The sequence below is a fragment of the Herpailurus yagouaroundi genome, unplaced genomic scaffold, assembly GCF_014898765.1.
Source record: "Herpailurus yagouaroundi ecotype Mexico unplaced genomic scaffold, PumYag 185, whole genome shotgun sequence".
Taxonomy (NCBI): domain Eukaryota; kingdom Metazoa; phylum Chordata; class Mammalia; order Carnivora; family Felidae; genus Herpailurus; species Herpailurus yagouaroundi.
Genome location: NW_024412416.1, coordinates 1,791,011 through 1,816,727, shown reverse-complemented (window position 1 = coordinate 1,816,727; position 25,717 = coordinate 1,791,011). Strand labels below are relative to the sequence as shown.

At 62.9% G+C, this 25,717-nt stretch overlaps 1 protein-coding gene across 6 annotated transcripts in view; it reads right to left on the bottom strand.

Annotated features, from left to right (window-relative positions):
• Nucleotides 1–2,131: 2,131 nt before the first annotated feature.
• The window catches only part of ARNT2 (aryl hydrocarbon receptor nuclear translocator 2), a 133,195-nt gene continuing 109,609 nt past the window's right edge, over nucleotides 2,132–25,717 (bottom strand). For 5 of the 6 annotated variants that reach the window (XM_040493469.1, XM_040493465.1, XM_040493466.1 and 2 more), the window contains exons 13-20: nucleotides 21,300–21,372; nucleotides 20,401–20,524; nucleotides 17,218–17,317; nucleotides 14,270–14,408; nucleotides 13,743–13,908; nucleotides 7,478–7,614; nucleotides 4,276–6,119; nucleotides 2,132–4,119 (exon numbers count right to left, since the gene is read on the bottom strand). In XM_040493469.1, coding sequence (XP_040349403.1) covers nucleotides 6,021–6,119; nucleotides 7,478–7,614; nucleotides 13,743–13,908; nucleotides 14,270–14,408; nucleotides 17,218–17,317; nucleotides 20,401–20,524; nucleotides 21,300–21,372 — 838 coding nt within the window. In that variant the 3' untranslated portion in view covers nucleotides 2,132–4,119; nucleotides 4,276–6,020. Of the gene's footprint in view, nucleotides 4,120–4,275; nucleotides 6,120–7,447; nucleotides 7,615–13,742; nucleotides 13,909–14,269; nucleotides 14,409–17,217; nucleotides 17,318–20,400; nucleotides 20,525–21,299; nucleotides 21,373–25,717 lie in introns of all 6 variants that reach the window. The other variant, XM_040493470.1, reaches the window with a different exon arrangement.

Sequence of the window (25,717 nt, the reverse complement as noted above, 5' to 3'; positions counted from 1 at the left end):
GAGCCTGGAGTCTGCTTCGGATTCTGTGCCTCCCTCTCTCTCTGCCCCTCCCCCGCTCATGCTCTGTCTCTGTCTCTCTAAAGAATAAGACATTAAAAAAAATAAATGTCAATGACATTTATTGGCTATTATTTCTTTTTTTCTTCCGTAGGAAATCTGGGACCACCTTGTCAGATTACACAAAAAACCTCTCCCGTGATTATTTGTATACTAACTTAGACATAACTATACACAACGTAATGAAAGCACCCACCTTCAGTGAAGAGTGAAGGTTTCGTGAGCTGCAAAGACCTTTGTGGCCACCAGTCCAATCCAGAGCCTCCCGGTCACCTCCTCTCTTCCTCCCCAGCCCCTCTCCCAGCCCCAGAACCACCGGCCTGCTTCCTGTCCCGTGGAGGAGTCTCTCCCAGAATTTCATATACATGGAATCACGCGGTACATTCGTACCTGGCTTCTTTCACTCTGCGTGCTGTTTACGCGGGTCTCCGTGGTTGCTCGTACCAACACTTCGCTCTGTTTCGTCGCTGGGTAGCGAGCTGCCGTGTGGACATACTCACCCCCACTGGACATCAAGCGGGGTTGTTTTTGGTTCTTAGTACACATACAGCTGCGGTGAAAATTCCTACTGACGTCTCTGTGCGGAAACGTGTTTTCACGTCCCCTGGGCAAGTAAGGACCTAGATGTGGCAAGACCAGGTCATGTGGTGCGCGTGTGCGTTAGCTTTATACAAGACTGCCAAACTATTGTGCAAAGGGGCCGTGGCGCTTGGCACGCATGTGGGGGTGTCTCGGGGCTCCACGCACTGGACAACGCTTGCTGTCATCAGTCTGTTTAAATTTTAACCATTCTAACGGCCCCGGGGGATTGGGATGGCATTTCCCGGATGACTAATGACCCTCGCCATTATTTAGGTTTTTATTTCCCCCCATGTATCTCCTTTGGTGACGTGTCTGTTCAAATTTATTGCCTGTTTTGCACTGACTTGTTTAATTAGTCGTAAGGGTTCTTTACATAGTTGGAATACAAATCCTTTGTCGGATACAGGGCTTGCACAGGTTTCCTCCCCGTCAATGGAGGATCTTTTCACGCTGCCAACAGTGTCCTTGAAAAGCAAAGGTTTTGAATTTTTTATGAAGTCCACTTTATAATTTTATTCTTTTATAGATCATGCTTTTTAGGTGCAGTATCTAAGAAATCCATGCCTAACTCAAGATCACCAAATCTTCTCCCATTTAGGCCGTAAACACATGCAGTTTATTTTGTTATCAATAATCGTTCAATAAAGTTGTAAAAAAAATGGGAACGCTGGATGTCTGATGGAAAAGTTTTAAGTGATTTCAGGCCGCCATTTTGCTAGACCCCACACAGTCGTCTCTCAGCAGAGAAAGGTTAGAATGTGTAAGTATTTACTAGAGGCTTGGGTATATTAACATACTAAAGTTTGGGAGAATTTTATTTTGTTTTTTTTTAATTTTTTTTTAACATTTATTTATTTTTGAGACAGAGAGAGACAGAGCATGAACAGGGGAGGGTCAGAGAGAGAGGGAGACACAGAATCCGAAGCAGGCTCCAGGCTCCGAGCTGTCAGCACAGAGCCAGACGCGGGGCTCGAACCCACGGACAGTGAGATCGTGACCTGAGCTGAAGTCGGACGCTTCACCGACTGAGCCACCCAGGCGCCCCAAGTTTGGGAGAATTTTAAAAAGCAATAGTGAGTGTCTGGAGAGGACAACGTGTCCAGGGCTCGGAGTGGGGCCTGTGAAATCCTGGGTTTGTCATTTCTTCCCTCGGGTTCTCAGGTACGTCACGTGACTGCTGTCAGCCCAGTTCTGCAATCCACAAACTGGGAGTAATAATCACACAGCACAGGTTTGTAACGAGGAGCAAATGCACCATTTGCAGACAGTCTTCTAGAAAGCCTCGTCTAACAGGCAAGGAGAGTGGTTCTTTTCCCCTCCTCTCCTAGGTAGCTAAGGCCCCAGGAAGGGTCCCTCCGTAGCACAAAGCTCTCCGGCCCTGTGCCGGCTGTGACACAAACACACCCCTAAGGAAGAGGCGTGACCCCAGGCACGTCCCAACGTCCACGGGAAGGTTCCGCGAACTGCGCAATGACAAAGTTGGCCTGCGCTGTTCACGGTTCAGAGCAAAGTCATTTTTATTGTGATGAAATTTTAAAAGGCAGTTACATTAGTTATACATATACACAACCAACTCAATAACCGTTAGTCATAGAGAACATTCAAGAAATACAAACGATTTATCCACAGCACGGCTCACATCCATAAGAAGAAAGGCTACAAGAGAAACGATTAAGTGCTCAACTTGTCCACGGACGCCCATCTGAGAAGCCCTCGTCTATGAAGGAAGAGGCCTGGCCCAGTGAGCCCCGGTCTTCACGGTCGGTGCCGCCCATGCGGGCTCTGGCCGGTGGCCGGACCGCCGAAGTAGCTTTGGCCACCAGACCCAGGCACTCTAGAAGTGGACAGGTGCCTGCCCCGCGGTGCGCTGCCTCTCCACTTTGTCCCAGACCCCCGGCTGTCAATAACAGGTGGACAGCCAGGTGGCTCGTGGCCCCCTAGTACACGAGGCGGGGCGGGGATGTGGCGGAGGGAGGAGACAATGGGCCCCCTTGGCAAGTACTGACCAAACTCGTAGTTTCTGGCACTTCTGTCCTGACTCGTGACTCGCTAGAGCGTCCGCGAGGCAGCAGGCTCGGTCTTGCTCGGAGACGGGTCACAACCATCAGGGAGCAGGTGGGCCAGGGGAGTGGCTGTCGCGGTCCCTGTCCCCAGGTGCTGATGCGCTCGGTGACCGGCACTCACTTTCCCGGGACCTGCCCCATCCCTTGTGTCACATGTGGCTAAATGGGGGAGATACTGTCTCTTTACTGGAGTCCACGCTCCCTGATGTAAGTTCCGACTAAGAGAACCACCTCCCGCCCCGCCCCCGCCAACTCTCTGCACGGTATTCACGAAACAGCAAAGGGGCTGGATTGAACACATCGGGAAGCAGAGGAGGAACGTGGCGTTTGTGACGGCTCTGTCACTCCCTGACGCCATAGCTAGAAACAAAACCAGCTCCCTAGTGACACATCCGTAGTGTTCTAGAACCTCCCTAGCCACGGCCACAGTCACCAGCCAAGTCCCGGTTGAGCCTCGACGTGGCTGCTTCGCGTCCTCCCGCAAGACGCAGGCAGCCACGGCCCGGCCCGCTCCGTGGGGGAGCCCGGGAAGGTCTCACAGGGGAGAGGAGGTGCGAGCGGCAGAGCGAGTCACGGCCGAAGCCCCAGCCCAGGCTGGGCCGCGTCTGCCGGGGGAGAGGCGTCTGGGCCGGGGCCTCGCAGGGAGAGGCTGGGCGGGCCTGTTCCCAAGCAGGACAGTGAGGCCCTGTAGGGCTTCAACTCTTACCCTGGCCGGCCTCAAGATTCCTTGGGGGAAGAGTCTCTGGGGCATGAGATCCTTCCAGTCCTGTTTTCCCACTGGCCACATGATGGCTTCCAAGAATCACAACCAGAAAGCGGGAGGTGGAGGAGAGAGGACGCAGAGCTCAGGCCGGCCCATCGGACCGCAGTCAGGCTCCCTGTGGGCGCCCCTGGGACGATGCGGGATGGGGGGCCGGGGTGGGGGGGGGATGGGAGGCCATGCCTCCTGAGTCATGACATTTTGCATGACACTGGCTTTCAGGCCCCTCTGGCCTCGCCTGCCGGGACCCGGACCGCGGCAGTCTGCAACCCAGGCCCTGGTGTGGGGACAGAAGAGGACGGAAGTCCGCCGGGGCAAGGCTGCTCTGCCTCTCCCGCGTCCCCTCCGCGTCCAGCGTGGCCCCAGGTCACAGCTGGCGTGCCCCCCTGACGTGCGCAGCCCAGAGAATCCCCTGGTTCCCTCCAGAAAACAGAAGGAACAAATACGAAATTCCCGATTCTGCCCAACTCACAGGCTAAAGGCCACAAAAAAGTCTGTTTTCGTTTCACAGAGCAACCGCTCTTGGATCCAAAAGCCCTTTTTGTGTCTTTCTCAGAAAACATTACACACACACGGCTCGGGGTCGGCTCAGGCTTGGAGGCAGAGGTGGCCCCGGGCAGGGTGAGCCCTGGGAAGCCCCCCACTCCAGTCTGGCACCTGCCCCCCCCCCCAGGTCTGGCACCTGCCCCTCACCACCCCCAGGTCTGGCACCTGTCCCCATCTCTGGGTCTGGCACCTGTCCCCACCCAGGTCTGGCACCTTCCCCTCACCACCCCCTGGTCTGGCACCTGTCCCCATCTCTGGGTCTGGCACGGTGAGGGTGTGTGGAGGGTAAAATGACCCCGGTGTGCCTAAACCCGGCACTCAATCATCAATCACCGCCATACACAAAGGGGTTAAAGCTGCTCTAAAAACTGCTGAGTGAGTGTGAACCCAGAGTCCAGGAACCAGGATCACCCAGAGCTGGCTGCTCGCCAAAGGTATTCTACCCACATTGGACTGTTACAGGTGGAGCTCTCCAAGCAAGACAGGCCACGCGGATCCCTGACGGACACCGGGCGGGGCTGGCGTTTAATGCCCAGCTCGCAGAGGTCAGCACAGACGCTGCTCCCGGCCCCGTCCTGCACGCTGGGCCCACTCTGCTCTCAGGCAGCTGAGACCCTGCTCCACTCGGCCTGGCCTTCCGGAATCCCAGGGGAGGGACACGTGGGTTGTGTCCAAGGCAGGTGCCTGAGCAGGGCTGCCTGAGGGACCCTGGGAGGGACGCAGGGCTTTCCCGGGGGTGGGAGTCAGGGGGCCCATGGGACGGCGGGGCCGGGCGTGGCTGTCACGGAGAGGACAGGAGAGGCTCAGAGAGCCTGCCTCTGTGCGCACAGGGCGTGGGAGGGGGCGAGGTCAGCGAAGACGGGGAAACGCAGCCAGCCAGGGACCACGGCTCAGTCAGCCAGCAGAAGTTTCCAGAAGTGGGCTCTTCTTCACGTCCTGAGACCACCCGAGGAATTCGGGGCCCCGGGGCGAGTGTGGCAGAGTTGGAGCGGGAGCCCCAGCCTCCTGCCTCACAGACCTGCACCCCGTCCCTCCCCAGACACCACGGCCCCCCAGCCGGCCAAGGAGAGAAGGTTCAGGGGCCTGGTGGGACGCGTTCCTGCCCCCGTGCGGGTCCGCACCTGAGCCCCCTCCAGGCCACTGATGCAACGTGGCCGCCAGGGCCGGTCCTGGGGGAGCAGGCCTGCACGGCAGGACGCCGGACGAGGGGGCCTGGACGTCCCGCCTCCCCGCTCGCTCCTCCACATAAGGCCCAGGGCTCTGCAGCCCCGGAGGCGCTGGCCTGGAGCGGGGGACGAGGGCGTGCGCTCCCCAGGCAGCCAGGTCCTCGGGGCCTCCTGGAAGAGGAGGGGGCCGCCTCCTCTCAGAAGCCCGGCGCATTAAAGCCAGTGGGCTCCCGGCCAGGACTCCTGGCGAGGCTGTGGAACCGCAGCCGGGCACCGGGACCCCGGGCCAAGCTCGCTCCAGTCGGGGCGCCGCTGAGCTGGGGGCAGGGGAGCTGGCGTCCGGCCCTGGGTCCCCGCCTGCTCGGCCCCAGCGCGGAGAACACAGGCCAGGCGCCCTCCTGGCCTCCCTTCCCCGCCCCCGAGTCCGCCCACCCACGGAGGTTAAAGGCGGGAAGAAACCCAATTCCTGAGGCCTGGGCAGGCCCCGGACACCCACTCTGGACTACAGGTGAACGTTTTATAGGCGAAAACCGTCTACTAGGAGATTATTCACAACCAGACTCCCGGCGCCCAGTCGGCTCGCCTCCCAAGCACACACAGATAAAGTACAATAAATACAACGGGCCCCCCGACGGCTACCGGGGCTCCTGGTCGGTGGCCCCGGGCTGGGGGCCAGAGGGGAGAGGCGCTGTGCAGGGGAGGAGCACGGGGGTGAGACGCTTTCTGCTGGGGGGGACCGTGGCGGGGCGGGCAGGGCAAGCAGGGTGCGGGGGGGCCCCGCCCGCGTGGGTGGCGCGGTCACGACAGGAGCCACGCCGCCCAGCGCCAGCCGCACTCTGCCCGCCGCTACTCGGAGAAGGGCGGGAACATGCCCAGGTCCGCGAAGTCCTCGATGTTATAGTTGCCGGTCCCCTGGGTCGGGTCTCCGGGCATGGGCAGCATGTCCTGCGGGAGGTGAGAAGAGAAGGCCGAGGGCGGTCAGCTCACCCTCCTTGGCACCTGCGTGTCCCAGGAGCCCAGCCTGCCGCTCCCCCTCACGCTCACCTTCCTTGGGGCAGCCCAGGGGTCTCAGGGGGGCCTCAGATGTCCACACCCGGAAGCCGCTCCCCCCTGGGGGGGGGGCAGGGTCATCCCAGCAGGTAAACCGAGCCTCAGGACATAACCCGCGTTTATGTAAAGCCAGGACGCAGGGCGCACAGGAGCCCATCGGTGGGGTGAACCTATCAGGGCCCGGAGCAAGGCTGTGCGTGTTCCGGGGGCGGGGCCAAATGCCTGCGTCCTGAAGCTTCACTTGTAACAGGCCCTTCAAGTTCGGCCGGCCTCAGAGTGCCCATCCAGACAATGGGCATAGCCAGTATTTCAATCCCCTGTGGAAAATTTCCCAAGGCGTGGTCTCTCAAATTCTTGGCCCGTGAGACACTCTGGGAGAAAAGGACTGTGTGGACGAGCGGTTGTGGGGAACAAGGCATACGCACTCCAGCTACCGCCTAAAATAGCCTCAGTCTTCATTAATATAATAAAAGCCTCTGATAAGTCCTGCGGTCAAGAAACCGCACAACTTTGCTTAACCAGCGTTTCACGCGCTTATTCGACCAAGAATTCTTTTTAGCCTCGTGACCACGAAGAGCCAGGTTGGGGAGTTCTGCGCCACGCGGCTGCTGTGCGGCGTAAGGACAGAGGAAGGAGGTCAGAACGCTGCCCCTCTGGAGACCTAGAGGGACATCTGGGTTCTAGACCCCTGTCTGCGAAGGTGTCGCTTGGCTAGGTGGGAGAGGCGCTGGGGACAAGGAGAGAGCCCCCTTGGGAGGGGGGCTATGGGCCGAGGGCCTCAAGTCCCTCCCCCCACGTGCTTCCTGCGCATCCGTGCTCTGCAGGGCAGACCTGGAGCTCCGGGCACAACGGAAGGCGCCTCGGTGCTTCTTCCTCGTGCGGGCCCTGTGGGATGGGCCGAGCACTGGGCTCAGGGGGAGTCAATCAGCTCACGCCTCCATCTGGAACCTTCCTCCCGGGGAAACTTGTGGCCGAAGATGGACCCAGAAAAACCCCAAGGGGGCAGAGCACTGGCGCGCGGGGCTAGGGGACGAGGCGTGGCTGGGAGCGTCTCCAACAACGGACGGCTACGTGATGCCCGGGTGTCCCCGACCAGAGAGGGCAGCGGAGGCCCAGGCTCCCGGCCCCCGTCCCCGGCGCTGGGCCAGAACTCAGGTCTCTATGGAGCAGGCGGGGCTGTGGCAGGGGGCAGGGGAAAGGAAGCAGAGAGAAGGTGCCGGTACCTACGACAAGGCGGTGCTCGCTCGATTTACCTGGAACACTTCAGTCTGACCGGGCTGCTGGTGGGGGTGCTGCTCACCGCTCTGCTGCCCGTGGTGCTGGCTCTGCCACTGGGACCAGACCTCCGAGGGCCGCCCTTGGAACTGCCCGCCGCTCTGTCCGCTCTCAGCTGAAAGAGCCCACACACAGGACACCGCCTTCAGGGCCGAGCCGCGGCTCCGCCGGACCTGCCACGGCCCAGAGGCCCCCGCGTCTGGAAGGCACGCTCCGTCCAGAGCCGGCCGCCGTCCCCCTTCCGGCTCGCACCGACCCACGGGTAGCAAGTCAATGCCAACTGCCAGCACTCGGTGCGGGGGGCGGGTCCCCTCGGAGCGCACCGGCAGGGGCACTGGGGGCTCGGTCCTGGAGCCCTCCGTGCCCTCTGGAGCTTTGGTGGGGGGCTCGTCTGCGGGGTCCGGGCCCTCCCCCCACCCCGGGCCGCCCCCCTGCAGCCCCGAGAAGGGAGAAGCCATCTCTGCCGCTGCAGTCCCCGGGCTGTTCTCTGAAAAGTCTGGTCGTGCCCGAGGGAGAGTTTTGGCTCAGCGTGCCCTGCCTTCCGCCAACCTCACCACGCTGAAGCCGCGAGGGCCTTCCACGGGGGCCCCGAGCCACGGCCCTGCTGGCTCGTCCCTGAGCGTTTCCAGGTGGCGTGTGAGCAAAGGCACTGGGGCGCGGCTCAGACCCAGAGATGGGCCTCTTTGCAGGAATCGGCACGTTAATTTGTGCGGAGAGCAGTTTGTCTCCGTCTACACTTTACAACAAACACCCAATGGAAAAACCAAGCAGGAAAAACGAGAAGTCGGTCTAAAATATTTTGAAGATTCAACCTAAGAGGATCAGTTTATCCAGGAGCACACGAAGAAAAAAAGAAACACCTTCAACGTTCTCTCTTGTAAACCATTCGGTGCCATGTTGCAGGCAATGAGCTCTCTGTCAGGCTCTGGGTAGCAGGACAGGCCCCATCCTGCCCTTTCCAGCGGCCACACTGACCACAGGCGACCCCACAAAGTGTTCAGGGGGAGGGACCGCGGTTCGGGAGACCCCAGGACTTGGCCACCACAGTGAGTCCTTGCTGGGGTTCTGCCCGCCGTGAATCAATTCCTTCCACCTTTCCTTCCGGCTACGGCCTTAACCTTGCCCCCCCCCTCCCCCCATACGCTGGTCCTGAGCTCCTGCCCTGACCCCGGCTCCCTGCAGGTAGGCACCCAGGCCAGGAAGCCCGCCCCTCCTGGAGGAGCTCACGGCAGGGCAGGGAGGGGACAGAAAAGCAGGGCCACGCAGTCGGGGGCTGCCGTGACAGGGTGCGACAGTGACAAAGCCAGCTCTCGGAGGGCACCTGACCCGTCCCCGCATGCAGGAAAAGCTCCCAGGGGCAGGAGCTGACGGCACAGAGCTCGGAGGCAGGGCTGAAGAGCGTCCCCGACGCAGGGATCCGTCTGTGCAAAGACGTGGGTGTGAGGAGGGCATGTTCTGCCCGGGGACCCAGTGGCGGCTCTGGGGATAAGGGCCTGAGTGTCACCAGCCGGAGGGCAGGCCCAGGCTCGGGTCCCCCGCCGTGCAGGTGGCAGGGACCCGCGGGGGTTCGCAGGCAGGGAGCGGCCGCACAGCCCCGTGCACCCGGGAGCCCCACCGCCCAGGGCGAGCGCACAGAGAGCAGAGGAGCCCAGATACGAGGCGGCCGCCGTGGCAACGGGTGCACGACGTGAGGGCGCCTGGAAGCGGAGGCGGGGCGGAGGGGGCGCAGGTGGAGGCCGCGGGCGGTCAGGACGCCAGCCCTGCGTCCGGTGGGTGGACGCGCACAGCCCTGCTTCTCTCGGCTGCGGGATCACCTGCCCGGCCTGGGGGCCACATCTAAGTCTCTGAGGGGTGCCTCGGGCTCCCTGTGCGAGAATCCAGCTTCTCTCCCCCTCAGAGCCTCCAGGCGGGGAAGGCACGGCTGTGGGCTCTCTCCTCCGGCTCACGTCCACTCCCCTGCACCGTCTCCCTGAACGCAGCGCCCCGTCGGATGCCAGCCTGCCTGTGGCCTCACGTCACCTCCTGGCGGGGCCACCACTACGCTGACCCAGCCCCAGGTCACGCGTCACCGAGGGTCCCCCCAGTTCTCGATACTGGAGACTTCCGGGCGTATTTGCGGAGAGAAAGAAGAACGGAAAGGAGTGGAAAGAGGGCCGAACCTCCCGTCACCCTCTCCTCCTCCTCCCATTTGAAGCTTCCTGGCCACCGTCAGCTTGCGATGAAACCCATGCACGTTCCTGCGTCAGCCCCGTGACGCCCCGCGGCGGGCCAGGCGGCAGGGGCTGAAGGCTGCAGGACGGTTGGGGTAGTTCTGCTGATGACAGACGCGGGATTTCAGAATAAACATCCTTAAACTGCCGGGAAGGGAAACGCTCCTTCTTAAACGTTCGCCACAGGAAAAGTCACTTCGTGTCACTTACTCTTCCCTCTGACCCTAAGACACGGGCCCGTTACCCGCCTTTGCCACACAAGGAAACCGAGGCTCTAAGGCGCCAGGGAACGAACTGGCCCGACTCGTCCGGCTTGTGAATGCCGGAGCCCCGTTCTGACGCGGACGCCCCGTGCATTCGCTTGGTAAACTGAGCGTTTGTATCCAACGCCCACCGTGCACCTGCCGCTGAGCGGAGTGCTGGGGCCACGGTGGTGACCAAGACTGGCCAGTGCCCTGGGGAGGACAGATGAGCGACCAGGCCGCCAGGACCGCCGACATCTGCAAGGAGAGCCAGGCGGCGTCGGGGGACGCGGAAGCCGGACCTCCCGTTGCAGGGTCTTCCCTGGGGAGGTCCCTCCCAGGCAGTGACCTGCAGGAGGGACTCACTGCCGTCCGCCAGGAGGCCCGGGGGGAGGACCTTCTTCCAGCCTCTGCCACTGAGACACCGTTTCCCGAGCCGCGCGGGTGACGGGCAGACTCCACGATGCGCCGTGACTACAAGGTGGCCCCTCCCGGGTGACGCGGCGCTGGCCGCTCCCAGCCCGCCAGCCCCGCGGTCCAAGGAGAGTGTGCTACGGGCTGCTGCCATCCGGGCAGACGGGTGGGCTTCCAGACCAAACTTCACAACCTTGAGAAGCGCATGGATTCCTGGGTCGTAGGAGCAACCGGCTTCTCTGAGCGGGAAGCTGGCGCCCACGTTCGCCGCACCTGTCTTCCTCAGGCCGCGTCTTTCAACGCCTCCTCTTAGTTAAGGATCTTTATACCGAGCGTCCCGGTTCCCGTGGCTGGTGTGGTTTCTGCGTCCTGCCTGGACCCGGACCGCGCCCCTCCCGCTTAGCTCCACAGGGAGGCGACGCTCGCACCTGTCAGCCCCCAGGAAGTGGCTCCAGTTCCACGTCTGGACCTCCTCGTCGGGCGAGGTGAGACCCTGGCTGAGCAGAAGCTGGAACCAGTTCTGGAAATGCAAATGCATCGGCAGCGCAGCTCAGGGCGCGTCACCAGGCCTGCGAGGGCGGGAGCGCTTTGGGCAGACGCCGGGAAACCCGGGGAGCAAATGAGCGTGTGGTTCCTAGAAGGTGCCAGAACCCAGAAGGGCCGCTTTCCTGTTCAAGGTCGGAGCTCGGTCCACAGGCCATCCTGAGGAGCCCGCCGGAGCGTCGGCCTGTTTGTGCCAGACCTTGGTCACGCCGGCCGCCAGGGGCGCCGGCCTTCAGCTCGCCTGCTCCGGCCGGTGACACAGGGCAGTCGGGACCCCGGTATCCGGCCCCGGGCAACCAGCTGAGCCGGGTACTGTGGGCAGGGGGGCTGCGGGCCTGCGAACCCTCCAGGCCCAACCAGCAGGCCCCACGCACGGCCGTCCGGCCTGCGCCCTCAGAGGGGGCCCGGAAGCCACTCAGGTCGCACACGGGGCCCGGGGGAGTGTCCACTGCATGGCTAGACGCGGCTGGTTCGTAGTCCTGGGTTCATTCGATGACTGCTGAGTCTGACCTTAGTGGGGGCTGCTCTGTCCCTTCTCCCGCTCTCTTCCCTGCACCCCTCCCACCGTGCTCGGGACCACCCATCCTTGTTCACCAGCCCCTTGAACACCCTCTTCTCTCTGACCCTGCCCGAAGCCCGTCCCCACGGACCCCGTGTCCCTGAAGCCCCTGGAGCAGAGCTATGGGTCTCCGACACGTTGCACATCCCCCATCCCCGCCCCGCCCCGCCTGCCCCCAGCCCCCCACACCTGTGCTGGGGCCTCCTGCCCACACCAGCCGCTGGCCGGCCCCCACGAGCGCCTCGTCTGGATGGTGCTGGCAGCCCCCCATCAAGACCAACCCCCGTCCCAAGCTCCCCCTCAGCTTTCTGTCCCCCTCCCCAGGGCCTGGCTTCCAAGCCCGCCACGGCCCCCTCGCTGGGTCACCGTCAGCAAAGGAGGGACAGAGGGAACGCCACGGGAAACCGCTCTCCACGCACCCTGCCAAGGGGGTCCCGGCCCTCTCGTTAACACAGACCAAGAGACCTCTGCAGGGACACCTATCCCCACCCGATTCTAAGGCGCCCTGAACAGCGGATCGGAAGACGCTGGCGAGCAGAGCCCGAGGGGACCTCACCGCGCCTCAGTGTACTTCTCTGTGAAGTGGGAGCGATCAGGCATCTCCCCCTTAGGGCTTCCGGCAGCATTGAAGGATTCTCGCGTGCGTGCCGGGCAGACAGAACGTCCAGAGTCAGCCGCGGCCGTGACTCCCACTGGGCTCGCCGAGGGCAGGAGAGCGTGAGCGCAATGCAGAGGCGCCTGCTGAGCCCGGAGCCCCGTCTGTGTGGGGCTGCTCTTGGCCGTCGAGTCGTGCGGGGGCCTCAGCCTGGGGCCTGTGTCCCTCTCGTGTCTCATCTACGTCTACAGCTCAGAGCCCGCATTTGCCAGGTGGAGATCAGAGCCCAGATCGCCAGGGCAGCGCAGGGGCCCCGGCTGTTTTTGCTGCGGCCTTGCCAGGACGAGCACCCACTCTCCCCTGACTCTCCAGACCCGGCGGCCCCTCCGGGCCTGTGTCACACCGAGGCTGCTGTCCCCAGAGAGCTGCCCTGCCCGTCTCCCGGTGCCCGTGCGTCTCCCGGCCTCGATGCCGCACCGAGGGCCAGGCCTCCCGTCTCCCAGGAAGCACCGGGTGCCTGCACGCCTGGTCTGCCCTGGACCCTTCAGGGTGAGGCGGGTGGACCGCTCCCCAGGGGCCGGAGCTGGAGGCAGAGACTGCCGGGGGGTGAGGGTGAGGGGACCAGGGTGGCTTCCGAGCTGGGTGCCCGGGGGCCTGGAAGGCAGCGGCTCGGGCCCTGTCCTTCCTGAGATGGTGCAGAACCAGCCGGCAGGGGGAGCTTGAGGCCCCACACGAGCACCTGCTCCAAGTGAACAGAGGCCGCAGAGCTGAGCTGCAGCCACGCGCGGCAGTGACCGCCAGAGGTTGCGAAACGCCGCGCCCACGACCTCATGCCGCAGGGGCTGCGGGACCGTGAGTGGCGGGGGCGGGAGAAGACGTGGGGCGCGGCGGATGACCCCGCGTGCGGGCGAGGGACACGGCCTCGTCCCTAAGGCCGACAGACGCGCAAAGGGGAGCTTCCGGCCTGAAATGGAAATCCCGATCAGCAGCGAGGCGCCCCGAGGGCCATGTCATTGGCTGTCACCGCGACCGTGCTGTGAGAAGGCGGGCGGGCGTCAGCTCAGGATGCTGGGCCGGGCCCCGGGCCCCTCCCCAGCCCCTCCCGATGTGAAGCAGAGCCCCGGCCCACGCCAGCCACACAAGCCACACAGCAGGAGCAAAGGCCCCCAGGACTCGCACCAGAAGGAGCGGCCGCTTAACCCTTTATGGCCTGAGGAGCTGGGACAGGCGTTCTCACGTGGGAGGGGCCCCTCTTTGCATATTAACAAGAGAGAGAACATCACAGTGCCTCTTATTCACACACGACGTCTGTATACAATTGGCCATCCTCACGACTGTTCCCTGGCTGTTTGAAACCAAGGTTATGGTGTTTTTGACGTGGGGCACCTGGACGTCCTTGCCAAGGACCGAAAAGGGCTGAAACAGAGCTCAGAACGCAGCGGCACACAGGAATATAGTCCCAGGGCCTCGGAAATGCCAGTCACCCCACAAAGCCAAGACCCAAGCAGCCAGTGTCTTAGGAATACCGGCGGACCCCCAGAGCTGGACAGCAGGCGCTTGGAAACCTCCAGACCTGGTCCCAGGGTTCTGGGAGCTGGGGGCTCGGTCCCCCGAACTCGGGATGTGCAGAAAGCACCCTGCCAGCCCCCCCGGGGAGTCCCGCCCTCACGCCCCACCTACCGAACCCCGGAGTCCTGCTGGCGAGACTGGAGTAGGCGTTCCCGCTGGGCGAGGACGTAGCCGGGCTGGAGAGAGGGCTGTAGGAAGAGGGGTCTGCTGGGTACGTGTGGCTCGTTCCAATCCCGAAGGGAGACGACTGAGTCTTGCCGGACTGGGAGGGGATTTGCTACGATCAGGACAAAGCAGACAGGAGGGCGGCGTCACCAGCAGGCCCCAGGTGGGTCGCTGCCACCCCAGTGGCCGACGGTGACTCCCCGTGGCCCTCCTGGCCAAGTGGGCACGAGCCTGGGATCGGGCCAGCGTGCGTGGGCCCAGGAACCGCAGGACGTGGGCCCCGCGTCTCTGGGGCGGGTCTGCTTGAAGGTGCCCCCGGCCCCGCAGTGAGAGGGGCTCTCGGGGCGCTGGGCTCGGCAGACTCCACAGTGGACACCCGCCTCATGGCGACTACCGGGGGGCTGGGCGTGTCCCAGGGCCGGGGGCTCCCAGCAGCCTGGCACCCGGGGCAACGCCCTCACTGAGGCCCGTACCTGTCCGGGAAAGGGCGGCCGGCTCCCTGTCCACGCCACCTGACTCTGGTTCAGCTGTCGGGAGATTTGGGACATGTTCTGGCCCGTTGACGAGGAGGACTGGATGTCATTCACACCGGGCACGTGGACCACGGAAGAGCTACGAGAGACGAAATCGCTTTTGTCCCCGGGAGACCCCTCGCCCGCGACGCGGGTCCCTGGGCCCTCCTGTTCAATCCCACGTGCGGCCTCTATCCGTCTGTCCGTCTCTCCAGGGCAGCACGTCACGGGACAAAAAGGCCCCCAGCCCGTCACCGCTGCACTCTGCCTCTTTGGCCCCAGCAGGGCCCGCTCTCTCTTCCCCGCGGCCCAGACCCCACCCGTGTGTCTCTTGCTCCCCGCAGAAGATTCTGAGGGGGCAGCTCCTTGGAACGAAAATCAGCCCGGAGGCGTGGATGGCTGCTCTGTGCTCTGGTTAATGTGTCCCTTAGGGGACGCCCACGGGCCGAGGATTCAGCAAACGGGCCACAGGCTGTCGGCTGGTTCCCGTGGAACAGACGAGAGAGCCTGTGAGTGAAAGCTTGCGGGGGGGGGGGGGCCTCGCCCAGCCCCCAGAGCACACTTCCCCGCCGCCCCCCTCACTCCTCACGACCCCCCACGCCTGCTGTGTGTGTGTCACAGGGGGCGCATCCCCACGGCCCCAGGGCCCCTGCAGGCAGACGCTGCCGCCCAGAGCTTTTTCCAGCCACGCGGATTATACAATAAGCTCATTAAAGACCGGAGGGTGGCCAGAGACCGCTGTCTCCCTTCAGGCCCTTCCTCCTGGCTCCGCTGGGGCCAGAGCGCTGGGGGCCCCGGGGGGAGTCAGGGGAGGGGGACGGGGCTAACCACGGAAGGATCTGGTGGGTTTTGAAGAAAGGCAGTTTATAGACCAGTAGAGAAGCGAGGGGGCAACGTCACTCATGAGTTACAGTCTTTCTTCTATGCCGTCCGGTTCCCCTCCAGCCAGGGAGGCCCGGAGAACATCAGAGCCCTCCGGTCCTGGCCGTGACGAGGGGACATCGTTCCCGTCCCCCATAAAACACTTCGTCACTTCACACACAAGGCGCCTTTCCCAGTCGGCCTCAGAAGGCCTTTTCTGATCACGGTTCTTTACGGGGGCCTCTCCCCCACCCCGCCACCCCCGGGAGGGCGCTGGCAGAGGAGGGCCGGCCCCGTGCCCGGCCCTCCCCAGGGGCCCCTGTCTCGGAACACACGGGCCGGGGCCAAGGCCAGGAGCACCACGGCAGGACTCAGGGTGAGGACACGCTTGGGCATGTGCAGCAAGGCCACTGTGCTAGGGCTCAGGGCCACCTCTGACTGCCATTCGCCCCACACTCTTCCCCCTCAAACGAGCATGGGCCCCTTAGATTTACAGGAAATTCAGCCCATTCCACAGGGTTAAGGCCTCATGAGCATCCATCCAACCCTCCCTCCCTCCCTCCCTCCCTTCCTCCATCCATCATCCCTCCCTCCCTCCTTCCCTCCCTCCCTCTATCCCTTCTTCATCCACCCATCTGTCCACCCCATAGATGAGCAGTGAGTAAATGCCTCCCGATGCCAGGCTCTGCACAGGGGCTGGCGCCTTCCCCTGACTCCTTCCCCACACTGCCAGCCTGCCTCTCCTCTGTAACTGCCCTCCAACTTCTGCTTCTATGACAACAGCCTCAGCCCAGCTCAGCATCTCAAGCTGGACCATCTGTCCTAAGAACCATCTCCAGCCTCACTTTCCATCTCCCCCGACACAACGCCCCCGACTTTCTCCCAGACCCATTTCCCCAAGTCTCTCCCCTCCAGCTCCCTAGCATGGTATTCAAGGCCTCCACGGTCCCCTCCTGTTTCCCCCAGACTCGAAGCCTCTCCCACCACCCAGGCTTTGCTCGGCACATTCCCGAGGCCTGCGTGCCCCATCGTCCCATCGAGTGACAAGCTGACCTTGGCTTCCAGTCTCAGCTCAGGAGCCGGCCAGGCCTTCCCCGGATGTGCTACCTAGGCCTGGCCGCTCCTCACCTCTGGCCTGTGCTCCCTCCCAGCCGCCCCTTGTACAGAGGGACAGGCAAGTGTCGCCAGGACTCAGTTGACTGCCTGCCCGGGCTGGGAGAGGTGCAGAGCCTGGCACGGAACTGTGGCCGTCACTGTGTGCCGAGAGCAGGGGGGGCACGTAACCCCGCGGCAGGAGAGGAGTCTGGAGCCTCCTGCACTGTGCCACGGGGAGGGGCGGCCGGCGCTGACGGAGGCTCAGGAGCAGCTGGCTCGGCCGCCTTCTCGTCCGGACCGGGGAGCTGCTCCCCAGAGCCCCGGAGCAGACTGCATCCAGAACACCCCGCTGAAGGGCGGGCCGCGGCCACCGCGGGATCTCAGCCTGCTACCCTGGGCTCGGCTCTGAGCTGCTTCTCCAGGTCTGTCCGCGGCCCAGTGGGGAAGCATGAGCCTGCGCCTCCTTCGTGAGGGCAGGTTCCTGGCAGGGCCCCCTCCCCCGGGGTGGTCAGTCCCACCTGCCCGGTCCTGGTCCCTGCCTGCACCTGACGCTCCCTTAGGCTCTGGCCAAGTCACCCGGTGTCCGGGCTGTATGGGGACCTCTGCCCGACTGGGCTTAGGCCTGGGACCGTTCTCCTCGAGAGCTGGATGTTTGGTGGGTGCACGTAGGACCCACACACCCTCCTGCGGGCAGCCCATCTCTCCTCTGGCCGTTCTTCCCAGTCCCTGACCCTCCTTCCCCAGCCGGCGATAGCAATGCATCTAATAGCAACACATTGGGCGCTCCCGGGGCAGGACCAGAGCCACCAGAACCCCGGCCCGGCCCAGGGCCCGCAGGGCAGCAGCCGCTAACTGGTGTTTGCCGCATTTGCCGCGCACGGGGCCGAGCTCTGAGACCCAGGGCTTCCCTGGTGAGGGGCATCCCCCGCCCTCGGCCCCCTCCCAGCACGTACCTGAAGGCCTTCCCCGAGTGTCCGGGGGGGAACGGGCTTCCCTGGGAGTAGATCTGCTGGGTTCCCGCCGCAGAGGCTGAGGTCATCATCTTCTTCTCCGCTAGGAAAGGCAGGGCAAGGTCACGGTCAAGGGCTCCCTGCCCTGCAGACTATGGGAGGCGGGGGGCAGCCGGGGAGCAGGCGAAGGACGGGTGTCCTCGAGCAGGACGCATCCCGGCCGTCCAGCCGCACGCGCCTTCTCTGCACACGAGGGCACGGGCCGTCCCCCAACACCCGGGCTGGGCCACACGCTGCCGGAGGGCAGGCCCTTCCCGAGGGTCGGGACGATGGAAAGAACCAACAGAAGGAAGCTCCTCCTCGGATGCTGTTTCCTCCCAAGCCCACGGAGGAAGCGCGGGGCAGTGGCCCCAACCCCCTGAGCGTGGACCCCAGCGCCTCCCTGCTTGTCACGGGCGTGGCCTTGCACCTGTGACTGAGGGGCTCCTTTCCCTGCAGTCTCGAAACTCCCACACGTGTTATTTCCACACACCTGACGGCCCACCCACGAGACACCGGAATAAGGGAGGTTAAAGTTAGTTACAGGGCAATTATTTCGTGCCTCGACAGACCCCTCGCCTGTACCCATCTGTGGCCTGGGAGGTGGGGGGGACACACAGAGTTGGGGGGGGTCCCCCACTGGGCGGTCATGAGCAGGGATGGACACGTGGGCTCGTGGACTTGGGGCGGAGAGGGCGGGCCTCCTTGACCACAAACCGACTACCTCTGTGACGGGCCGATAAACCGAGGCACTGCCTCTGGGTCCGTTTCCTTGGCTGCAGCGAAAACCCCACAGCACGGGGGGGGGGGGCGGCGGCCCCCTGGACTCCTATGTGTGTGCTTCTGACCGGTCCGCAGGCGGAGAGGGGCTAAAGGTTTCAGGAGACAGGTGCCCCAGGGACTTGTGACCATCCACTCAACGTAAGCTGTTATTTTCTTACGCACTTAGGGGTTTGGGTGGTTCGGGTAAATGAGAAACGCATTTTTTCCTAAGCGCTCTAAGACATTTGTGGGGTACGAGATTATACGTGGACACAGGTATGTAAAGATGTTCGGTTTTATCATTCAGCCTTCTGCGTCCTTTTTCGCTCTACGGCTTTGACCTGCTTGACCGCTGCAAAATCTGGCTCTATCAGGATTTTCTCGTGTTCCTACCTATTTTGGTTTTCCCGTGTTCCGAGGCTCATGACACATGTACCTTCGCCTTCGGGTCCCGCTCGTATCTGCATCGTATCTGTAGAAGTTAACCATCTCAGCGGGGCGCCTGGCTGGGCCCGTCGGTTAGGCATCCGACTTGGTGTCGGCTCAGGTCATGACCTCACGGCTCGTGAGATCGAGCCCCGCGCGGGGCTCTGCGGGGACAGCGTGGAGCCTGCTTGGGATTCTCTGTCTCCCTCTCTCTGCCCCCGCGCCCCCATTCTCTCTCTCTCTCTCTTAAAATAAATAAACTTTAAAAAAAGAAGATAACCATCTTGGCCCACGGCTCTTAGCTGCCTCCGAGGGCACCCCACCCCCACTCCTCCGGGTTAAAGGGTTTCACGTCATGTCGTTTGGGCTACGGCATATTTCGGCAGCACGTCAATCAGGAGTTGCTGGTCAGGGGTCCCTGAACACCAGCTTAGTTTATCGCTCGTGATATTCACGCTTCCTTACCAGTTCGCTTTTTTTCTGAGTATCTTGCAATTTGCTAAAAATGTCCTCGTCTTTTCTTGTGAGACTTCCTTCCTGCTTCTCCTTTTCTCCTTTCAAGAGTGGCTATCTTTAGACCCACGGGAAGCTGGGTTTCTCCATAAACGTCAGAGAAAAAAAACCAGCACGTGCCGATGGGAAACGTCTGTGTAGGGCCCCCAACCCAGGATGCACCTAGATCTTTGCTGAACGGGTTCGATTCGGGTTTTTATTTATCCTTTGTGTCTTTTGCACCTTCCGACAATCTTTGCGCCAACTCTCGGCGTGCCTCGTCCTTCACACTCCTGCTTTTTCAACCTGCCGCTTCCGTTCCGGTCTTCTGCGTTTCGATTCATGTCGCGAACAAGTGCAGTGTCTGGAAGCTGTCTTCTCGGAAGCCTAGGCAGACGGCCCGTGTCGGAGGAGTCCTTCTGCGGCTTCCGGCTGTGAGCGCAGCCTGGTGGGGGGAGCACTGCATTTCCTGCTTTCCTTCCTTCCCTTTCCTTTTTCCTGGGGGTTCGTGTCCCCTGTTCTGTCATCCTTGTGGGAAGGTGTCCGTGTTTGGGTAACATCACAACCTCACACGGATTCCCTAGGAATATCGTGGGGATCCGGTCAAACATTCCGGCTCCTCGGAGAGGAAGAGAGCCCTTTGAGACGTGCCGTCTCTGCTCTCGTCTGCGGACGTGGAGAGACAGGGGTGGACGCGGCCGGCGTGTCTGGATGGCCCGCGGGAGCCACCAGCGGAGAGCCTCCTGGTGGTGCTAACGGGCGTGCTCTGTGCTGGAGACCGGAGGCCAGGCCCCACCCGTCGGTGGCGCTCCAGGGAGGCGGCTCGGGCACCTCCCTGCTCCTTCACGTTTGGTCCACGGCCCAGCGGGAGGACGGCGGGGTCTCCACAGGTGTCGACGTCAGGAGGACTGGGATTTGCGCGAATGGCCCCGGCTCCTCAGTCCCGTAGGACGCTGTGGGGTCCCTTCCGATGAGTGTTCCCATGCTTCCTTTGGGTGGGCCGGCTGGTTTCTCCCCTCGATGGACCCCAACTGTACTGAATCTTGCAGGAAGTCCTTGACCACAAGAAAATGGGATCCTTTTTCTGAAGTTTGGAATGACAGAGATGTTTCCAGGCTGCTCATCTTAGTGGAAATCTGCCTGGGGGACGGGGGTGGGAAGCCGAGAATGGCACCCTTCCGTCCGGGAGCGAGGCGGACACAGGTGGGCCCCCGCTGGCCGCCACCGGGTGAACCGTGGACATCCGTGTGCACGTCTATTCCAAACCCTCGAATTCAGCAGATGAGGGGTCCAGGGCCCCAGGCGGCAGGTGAACGAGAGGCAAGGCCAGAAGTCGAGGGGTTCCATTCGGACTCCTGTACTCGGCGCTCATCCACACCTGCTCCCTCGGGATGGCCGCCCCTTGATGGCCCGACGGCGGCCACACGCCCCACACCCTCGGCACGTAAGCGCTGTTCGGGAACTTACACGCACTGATTCCCGCAAACATCTCAGCAAACCGGGGGTCTCTCTCCTGGGAGAAGATGGCATCGGCCTTCTCCACGGACTTCCCCGCCTCGTGAACGCCGGCCGGGAGGTTGGGGACAGGAACCTGTTGGCACGTGAAAACACAACCACATCCAGAGTGTGAGACACGGAGCACGTGTCTGCAGCCCCGTCGGGTCCCCTCCCCCCCACTCGCTGGCAGTTCAGGCTGTGTGGTTTTACTGAGGTGGGGGGCTCGTCTGGAGACCGGGGGGTGCGGCGTGAGCCGGGGACCGCAGAGTGGCACGGATCCCTTATAGAGAGATAACCGATAATCAACCACCCTAAACACCAGGAGCGTGGACTTGGAAGTCTAACGTGGGTGACAGGCCCAGCCCCGAGGCACCTCGTGATTTCTCTACACGGCCGTGGGAAGCAGCGGGAGAAAAGGCAGAAGGAAGAGGAGGGACAGAGGGGAAGGGAGGAGGGAGGGAGGCTGCGTGGACAGAGTGGGGACCCGGTGCAGGGCAGGACAGACGGCCGGGAAGGGGACGGGTGACGCGGCTCAGAACTGCCTCTGTCGGCTTCCGCGTCTGCTGGTCCGGTCCTTGGGCTCACGTAGAGCCCCCCGCAGCTCCCGATCGCCCCCAGACACTCCCCATACGGGCAGCTCGGGCCCTACTCGGCCACCCGGTCCTCACGTGTCCTCTACCCTCCATGGCCCCGCCCTGCAGGAGGGTCCCAGGACACCCCCAGGGTGGGACCTGCGTCTCCGCACTCGGTGGGAGGACAGAGCACCAGCACCTGCTGGGCTGAGGGCGTCAAGCTAAGGGTTGAACTTAGCCCCCCGACCCTTGGCCCGGAGACAGCTCCAACTGGGAAAGAACCTTCCAGAAGTTCACCTGCGACAGGTCGTATGACGACAGCCCATCTCTCTGGTGCACCTCCAACTCTGCCTGCTGCTGCTGGAGCTGCCTGCGGAACGAGAGGTCAACAGAGTCATGACGAGGTCATGACGTGGTGGCCGCAGGGCCGGACTAGAACCTTCCCCCAACCCAGAGGGACGGCGGGTGACACCCAACGGGCCTCTAAGTGGTTTTCAATTTTTACTTGTTTTAGTTTACGACTTTTTAAAGTTTATTTTGAGAGCGCGAGCAGGGGAGGGGCAGAGAGAGAGAGAGAGAGAGAGCGAGAGAAGGAGAGAGTCCCACGCAGGCTCCATGGGGTCAGCACAGAGGCTGACGTGGGGCTGGAACCCAAAAACTGTGAGATCGTGACCTGAGCCGACAACAAGAGTCGGACACTTGACCAACTGACCCTCCCAAGCGCCCCTTGTGATTATTTTTTAATGCCCCAAATCAAGACTCCAAGCCCTGTATTTTAAGTTTAGGTTGCCAACATTTAGGAAATGCGTTTTGGTTAACGATTTCATGTCACGCAGGGTAAGAAGACACCATGTGAAAACAAACAGTTACGGCAAAGTTCCGATCAACACGGAAAGAAGAAACCCTTGGCCTGACAACCTGTAAGCTGGATGGGGGCGGGGGGCGTGACCTCATGTCCCCCCCTCCAGCCCTCACGCTGGACTCTCACAGCGTTACCTGACCTCACGCCCAGTACAAAGAGGCTTCCTGGGTGGTGGCCTCGCGGCCAGGACCTGACCTGATGCCCCCGGTCCCCGCTCTGTGCTCTGCAGGCCCCCCCCACTGCCCCGTTCGGGACAGAAAACTACTCCTTGCAGGAAATGGCTGCTTTACAAAGTTTCAGAAGGTGGAAACTGGGTTACATTCCCAGGACAGTGAGCCCCACAGCTCAGAGCCTAATGATGGGGCAGGATGAGAGCGTCTTTTTCCAGTCCACACACGGGCAAGAACGCCAGGCAAACGTGGTTAGACTGCTGACCCGAACCACACGCCCAGGAGTCAGCCTAAGGGACACGGACAATTCAGGCACAAACGTATGTGTGACACGCACAGCACGTGCACGTTCACAGTAAGCAGGGAAACACTTTCAGCCTTAAATAAACAGAGTGAGTGCAAATTAGGACGAACCTGGAGGGCGATCAATTCTTCGACTACGCAGCGGGTAACAACACAGTTAGCACGGTGGCTTGCGCAGAAAGTTCCGGCGCGGGGGAGATGCCCACGGCAGAGTTCCACACGGAGGACGCCGGTGCCCTCCGCGCGCCCCGGGCCCCTGCGCTCACCGCGACCTACGCCGGGCTCACAAAGGGAGCCGCTACTGCTCCAAGTGGGTGGTTTCTGAACTCCCTTCACGGCGGAGCGCGCCGAGGCCCCGAGACGCCAGGCGTCTGCAGAAGAGAGACCGTGCCCTGGGGAGCGGGTGACGAAAGAGGGTTTGGGGCAGGGGCTATTTCACAGCGTAAGGGACACCCACCTGGGAGGTCCAGGAAGGCCTGGGCCGGCCACTGTGGGCGCTGGTGACTGGACCCAGTGGGTGAGGCCCGCCAGGAGCCTGGCCTCAGAGCCCAGTTGCCACCCCAGAGCAGGGGGGTGTCACCGAAGTCTTGCCCCGCGGCCCCCCACCAGTCCCTCTACTGGCCCCCCAGCTGGAAGCTTGAGAGCAAGGAGCTCATGCTGTCCTGTCCACAGAGGTGAACATCGGCCCGTCCCTGGCAAACAGGCCGGGCCACCAGACTGGCGGGCGGTGTAGACGGAGCGTGGCTAGGTTGCCTCGGTCCACGTGCAGGCTGTTTGGGTCACACTGACCAAGACTCCCCCTCCCCCCGCTTACTGACCACTTCCGCTCCTGGGGGCAGCGTCAGCAGAGGTGGTGTGGTCCACAGCCTCCCACCGAGACAGGGACGGCACAGGTCGCTGCCGGTCTCTGTTTGCCCCTTTTCTCTTTTTGAGAGAGAGAGAGAGAGAGGGAGAGAGCAAGGGAGGGGCAGAGGGAGGAGGGGAGAGAATCCCACGCGGGCTCTGGGCTCAGCGCAGAGCCTGATGCGGGGCTCAATCCCGTGACTCTGGGATCATGACCCGAGCCGAAATCAAGCGTCGACGCTCAGCCGACTGAGCCGCCGGGCGCCCTCTCTGCTGGGGACCCGCTGCTTCTCCAGGCAGCCTGCTCCATCGCGGAGGGAAGCAATCACAACAAGTCTGTCCCCGAAACAGCCCAGACCTACTTCCTTCCAAGTCCCATTCGGAGTTCCCATCCTGCGGCCCAAGAAACGGGACAAACTGAATTCTTCTCAGCAGCCAGAGAGAGGCACGTCTGAACCCCGCTCACCTGCAGCCGTGCCCGTCACGTGGGCCCGGGCGTGTGTCCCCACCCCCCAAACGCCAGGGGAAGACCACGTAGAAGAGAGCCCCGTTGGGGGACCAGCGACCAGCTTATTGAGAAGCCAGCCCAGACCGGCCCCGTTCCAGGAAGCGTCCTGGACCGTCTACACCAGGCTCCGTGCTAGATCCGGGGAATGACGGGGCCAGCCCCACGGGGTCTGGGTGGTCACGGTGTGGACATTCTCCACGGGAGGACAGAGGAGTCCGCAAGCCCCGGGTGCTGACGTCAGAGACGGGACGCGGGAAGAAAGAACCCGCGGCTGGTCTCCAGACCCGGGTGCGAGAGCCATAAAACGTGGGATTTCCCCCCAGGAGTCTGTACCTGCACCCACAACACCGGGAAACAGCAGCACTAAAATCAGGTTTTTAAACAATTGCTATTTCAAAACGTGGAAAAAGAATCAATCTAACGATCCGCAGAAACACCCTAACTGTCCGTATCGCCCTACTCGTCTCTAACGGTTCTGCCAATTCACGTGCACCCTGCGGGCCCCTGGGCAGCCGGGGCCTCTCCCTGCCTGCACTGCGGTGCCCCTGCGGTCTCCCCCTTTCACAGACGCACACAGAGCCTCAAGGTCTGCGTGGCCTCCCTGCACCAGGGATGTCGGGATGCCGTCGATCACGCGGGACACTCCCCGGACAGAGCAAGCGAGCAGCCACGAGGGGCGCCGTCGGACCTCTGGGAGAACCGGGATCTGGTGAGGAGGCACGGGGGCTCCACGGGCTCGGCCGACCCGGGTGGGGCTACCAGTGCCCCCCACGGGCGGAGCGCCGTCTGCATGCCCGTGGCGAGGGACTCCGAATGCCCCTCACGGGGTCCGCGTCCAGAAGCAGGGGCGTGCTCTACGGAGAGGGCTCCTCGGGGCGGGACGGAAGGCAGGGGGAGCTGCTCGGCCAAGAGGAGGGACGTCCCCTGAGACAGGGCGGCGGCCTCATCAGGGCACAGGGGAAGAGGCAGGGAGGGAGGACATGAGTCCCAGGAGAGACGCTGTGGGGCCCTCTTCTCCACCAGGCTGTCCGCAGCAGGTGCGCGGGAGGGCGGGACGCAGGACGAGCCCCAGGCCGGGGCCCTAAGCTCTGCAGAGGCGAGGTCGGCCCCTTGCTCTCTCTCCCCACTCCCGCCCCACTCCTGCCCCCGGGGCACAGGGCGGTTAAGGACCTTTCCGCGGAGTCTGCTGCTGCTGGCCGAGTCCAGCCAGAGGCAGGAACGCGGGGAGGGCCGGAGGGCTGGCGGTCGTCACTGCCCTCTGCTGCCCACGGCGAACAGCTCCCGCCGTCCCCGCCCAGGGAGGGCCGCTCTGTTCCCTTGGCTGTCAGCTCCTCCCGCCGGCGGTCTCCTCCCCACTGTCCCCATAAGGGCTTTCACGTGGGGCCACACCCCACAGGGAACATGCGTCCTGTTGTGTCGGGGCAGCCGGACTCAGACCCAGAGATCACGCCTCTGCGGGGGAGGGAGGGAGTCAAAAGCCCTCCAGGTGACCAAGTTTACCCTATTGCAACTAGACCGTCTCAGATACGGGAGAGAATAAGGGAGCGTGCTGTTTCTGTAGCACAGATCGACTCCCGTTTGCAAGCAGGAGGTCACACGGCCCGGGGTCAGAGGGCAGGAGGTCACGCGGCCCGGGGACAGAGGGCAGGAGGCCACACGGCCCGGGGACAGACGGCAGGAGGTCACTCGGCCCGGGGACAGACGGCAGGAGGCCACACGGCCTGGGGACAGAGAGCAGGAGGCCATGCGGCCTGGGGACAGACGGCAGGAGGCCACACGACCCGGGGACAGAGAGCAGGAAGCCACACGGCCCCAGGACAGAGGGCAGGAGGCCACACGACCCGGGGACAGAGGGCAGGAGGTCACATGGCCTGGGGACAGAGGGCAGGAGGCCACACGGCCCGGGACAGAAGACAGGAGGCCACACGACCCGGGGACAGAGGGCAGGAGGTCACACGGCCTGGGGACAGAGGGCAGGAGGCCACACGGCCCAGGGACAGAAGATAGGAGGCCACATAGCCCGGGGTCA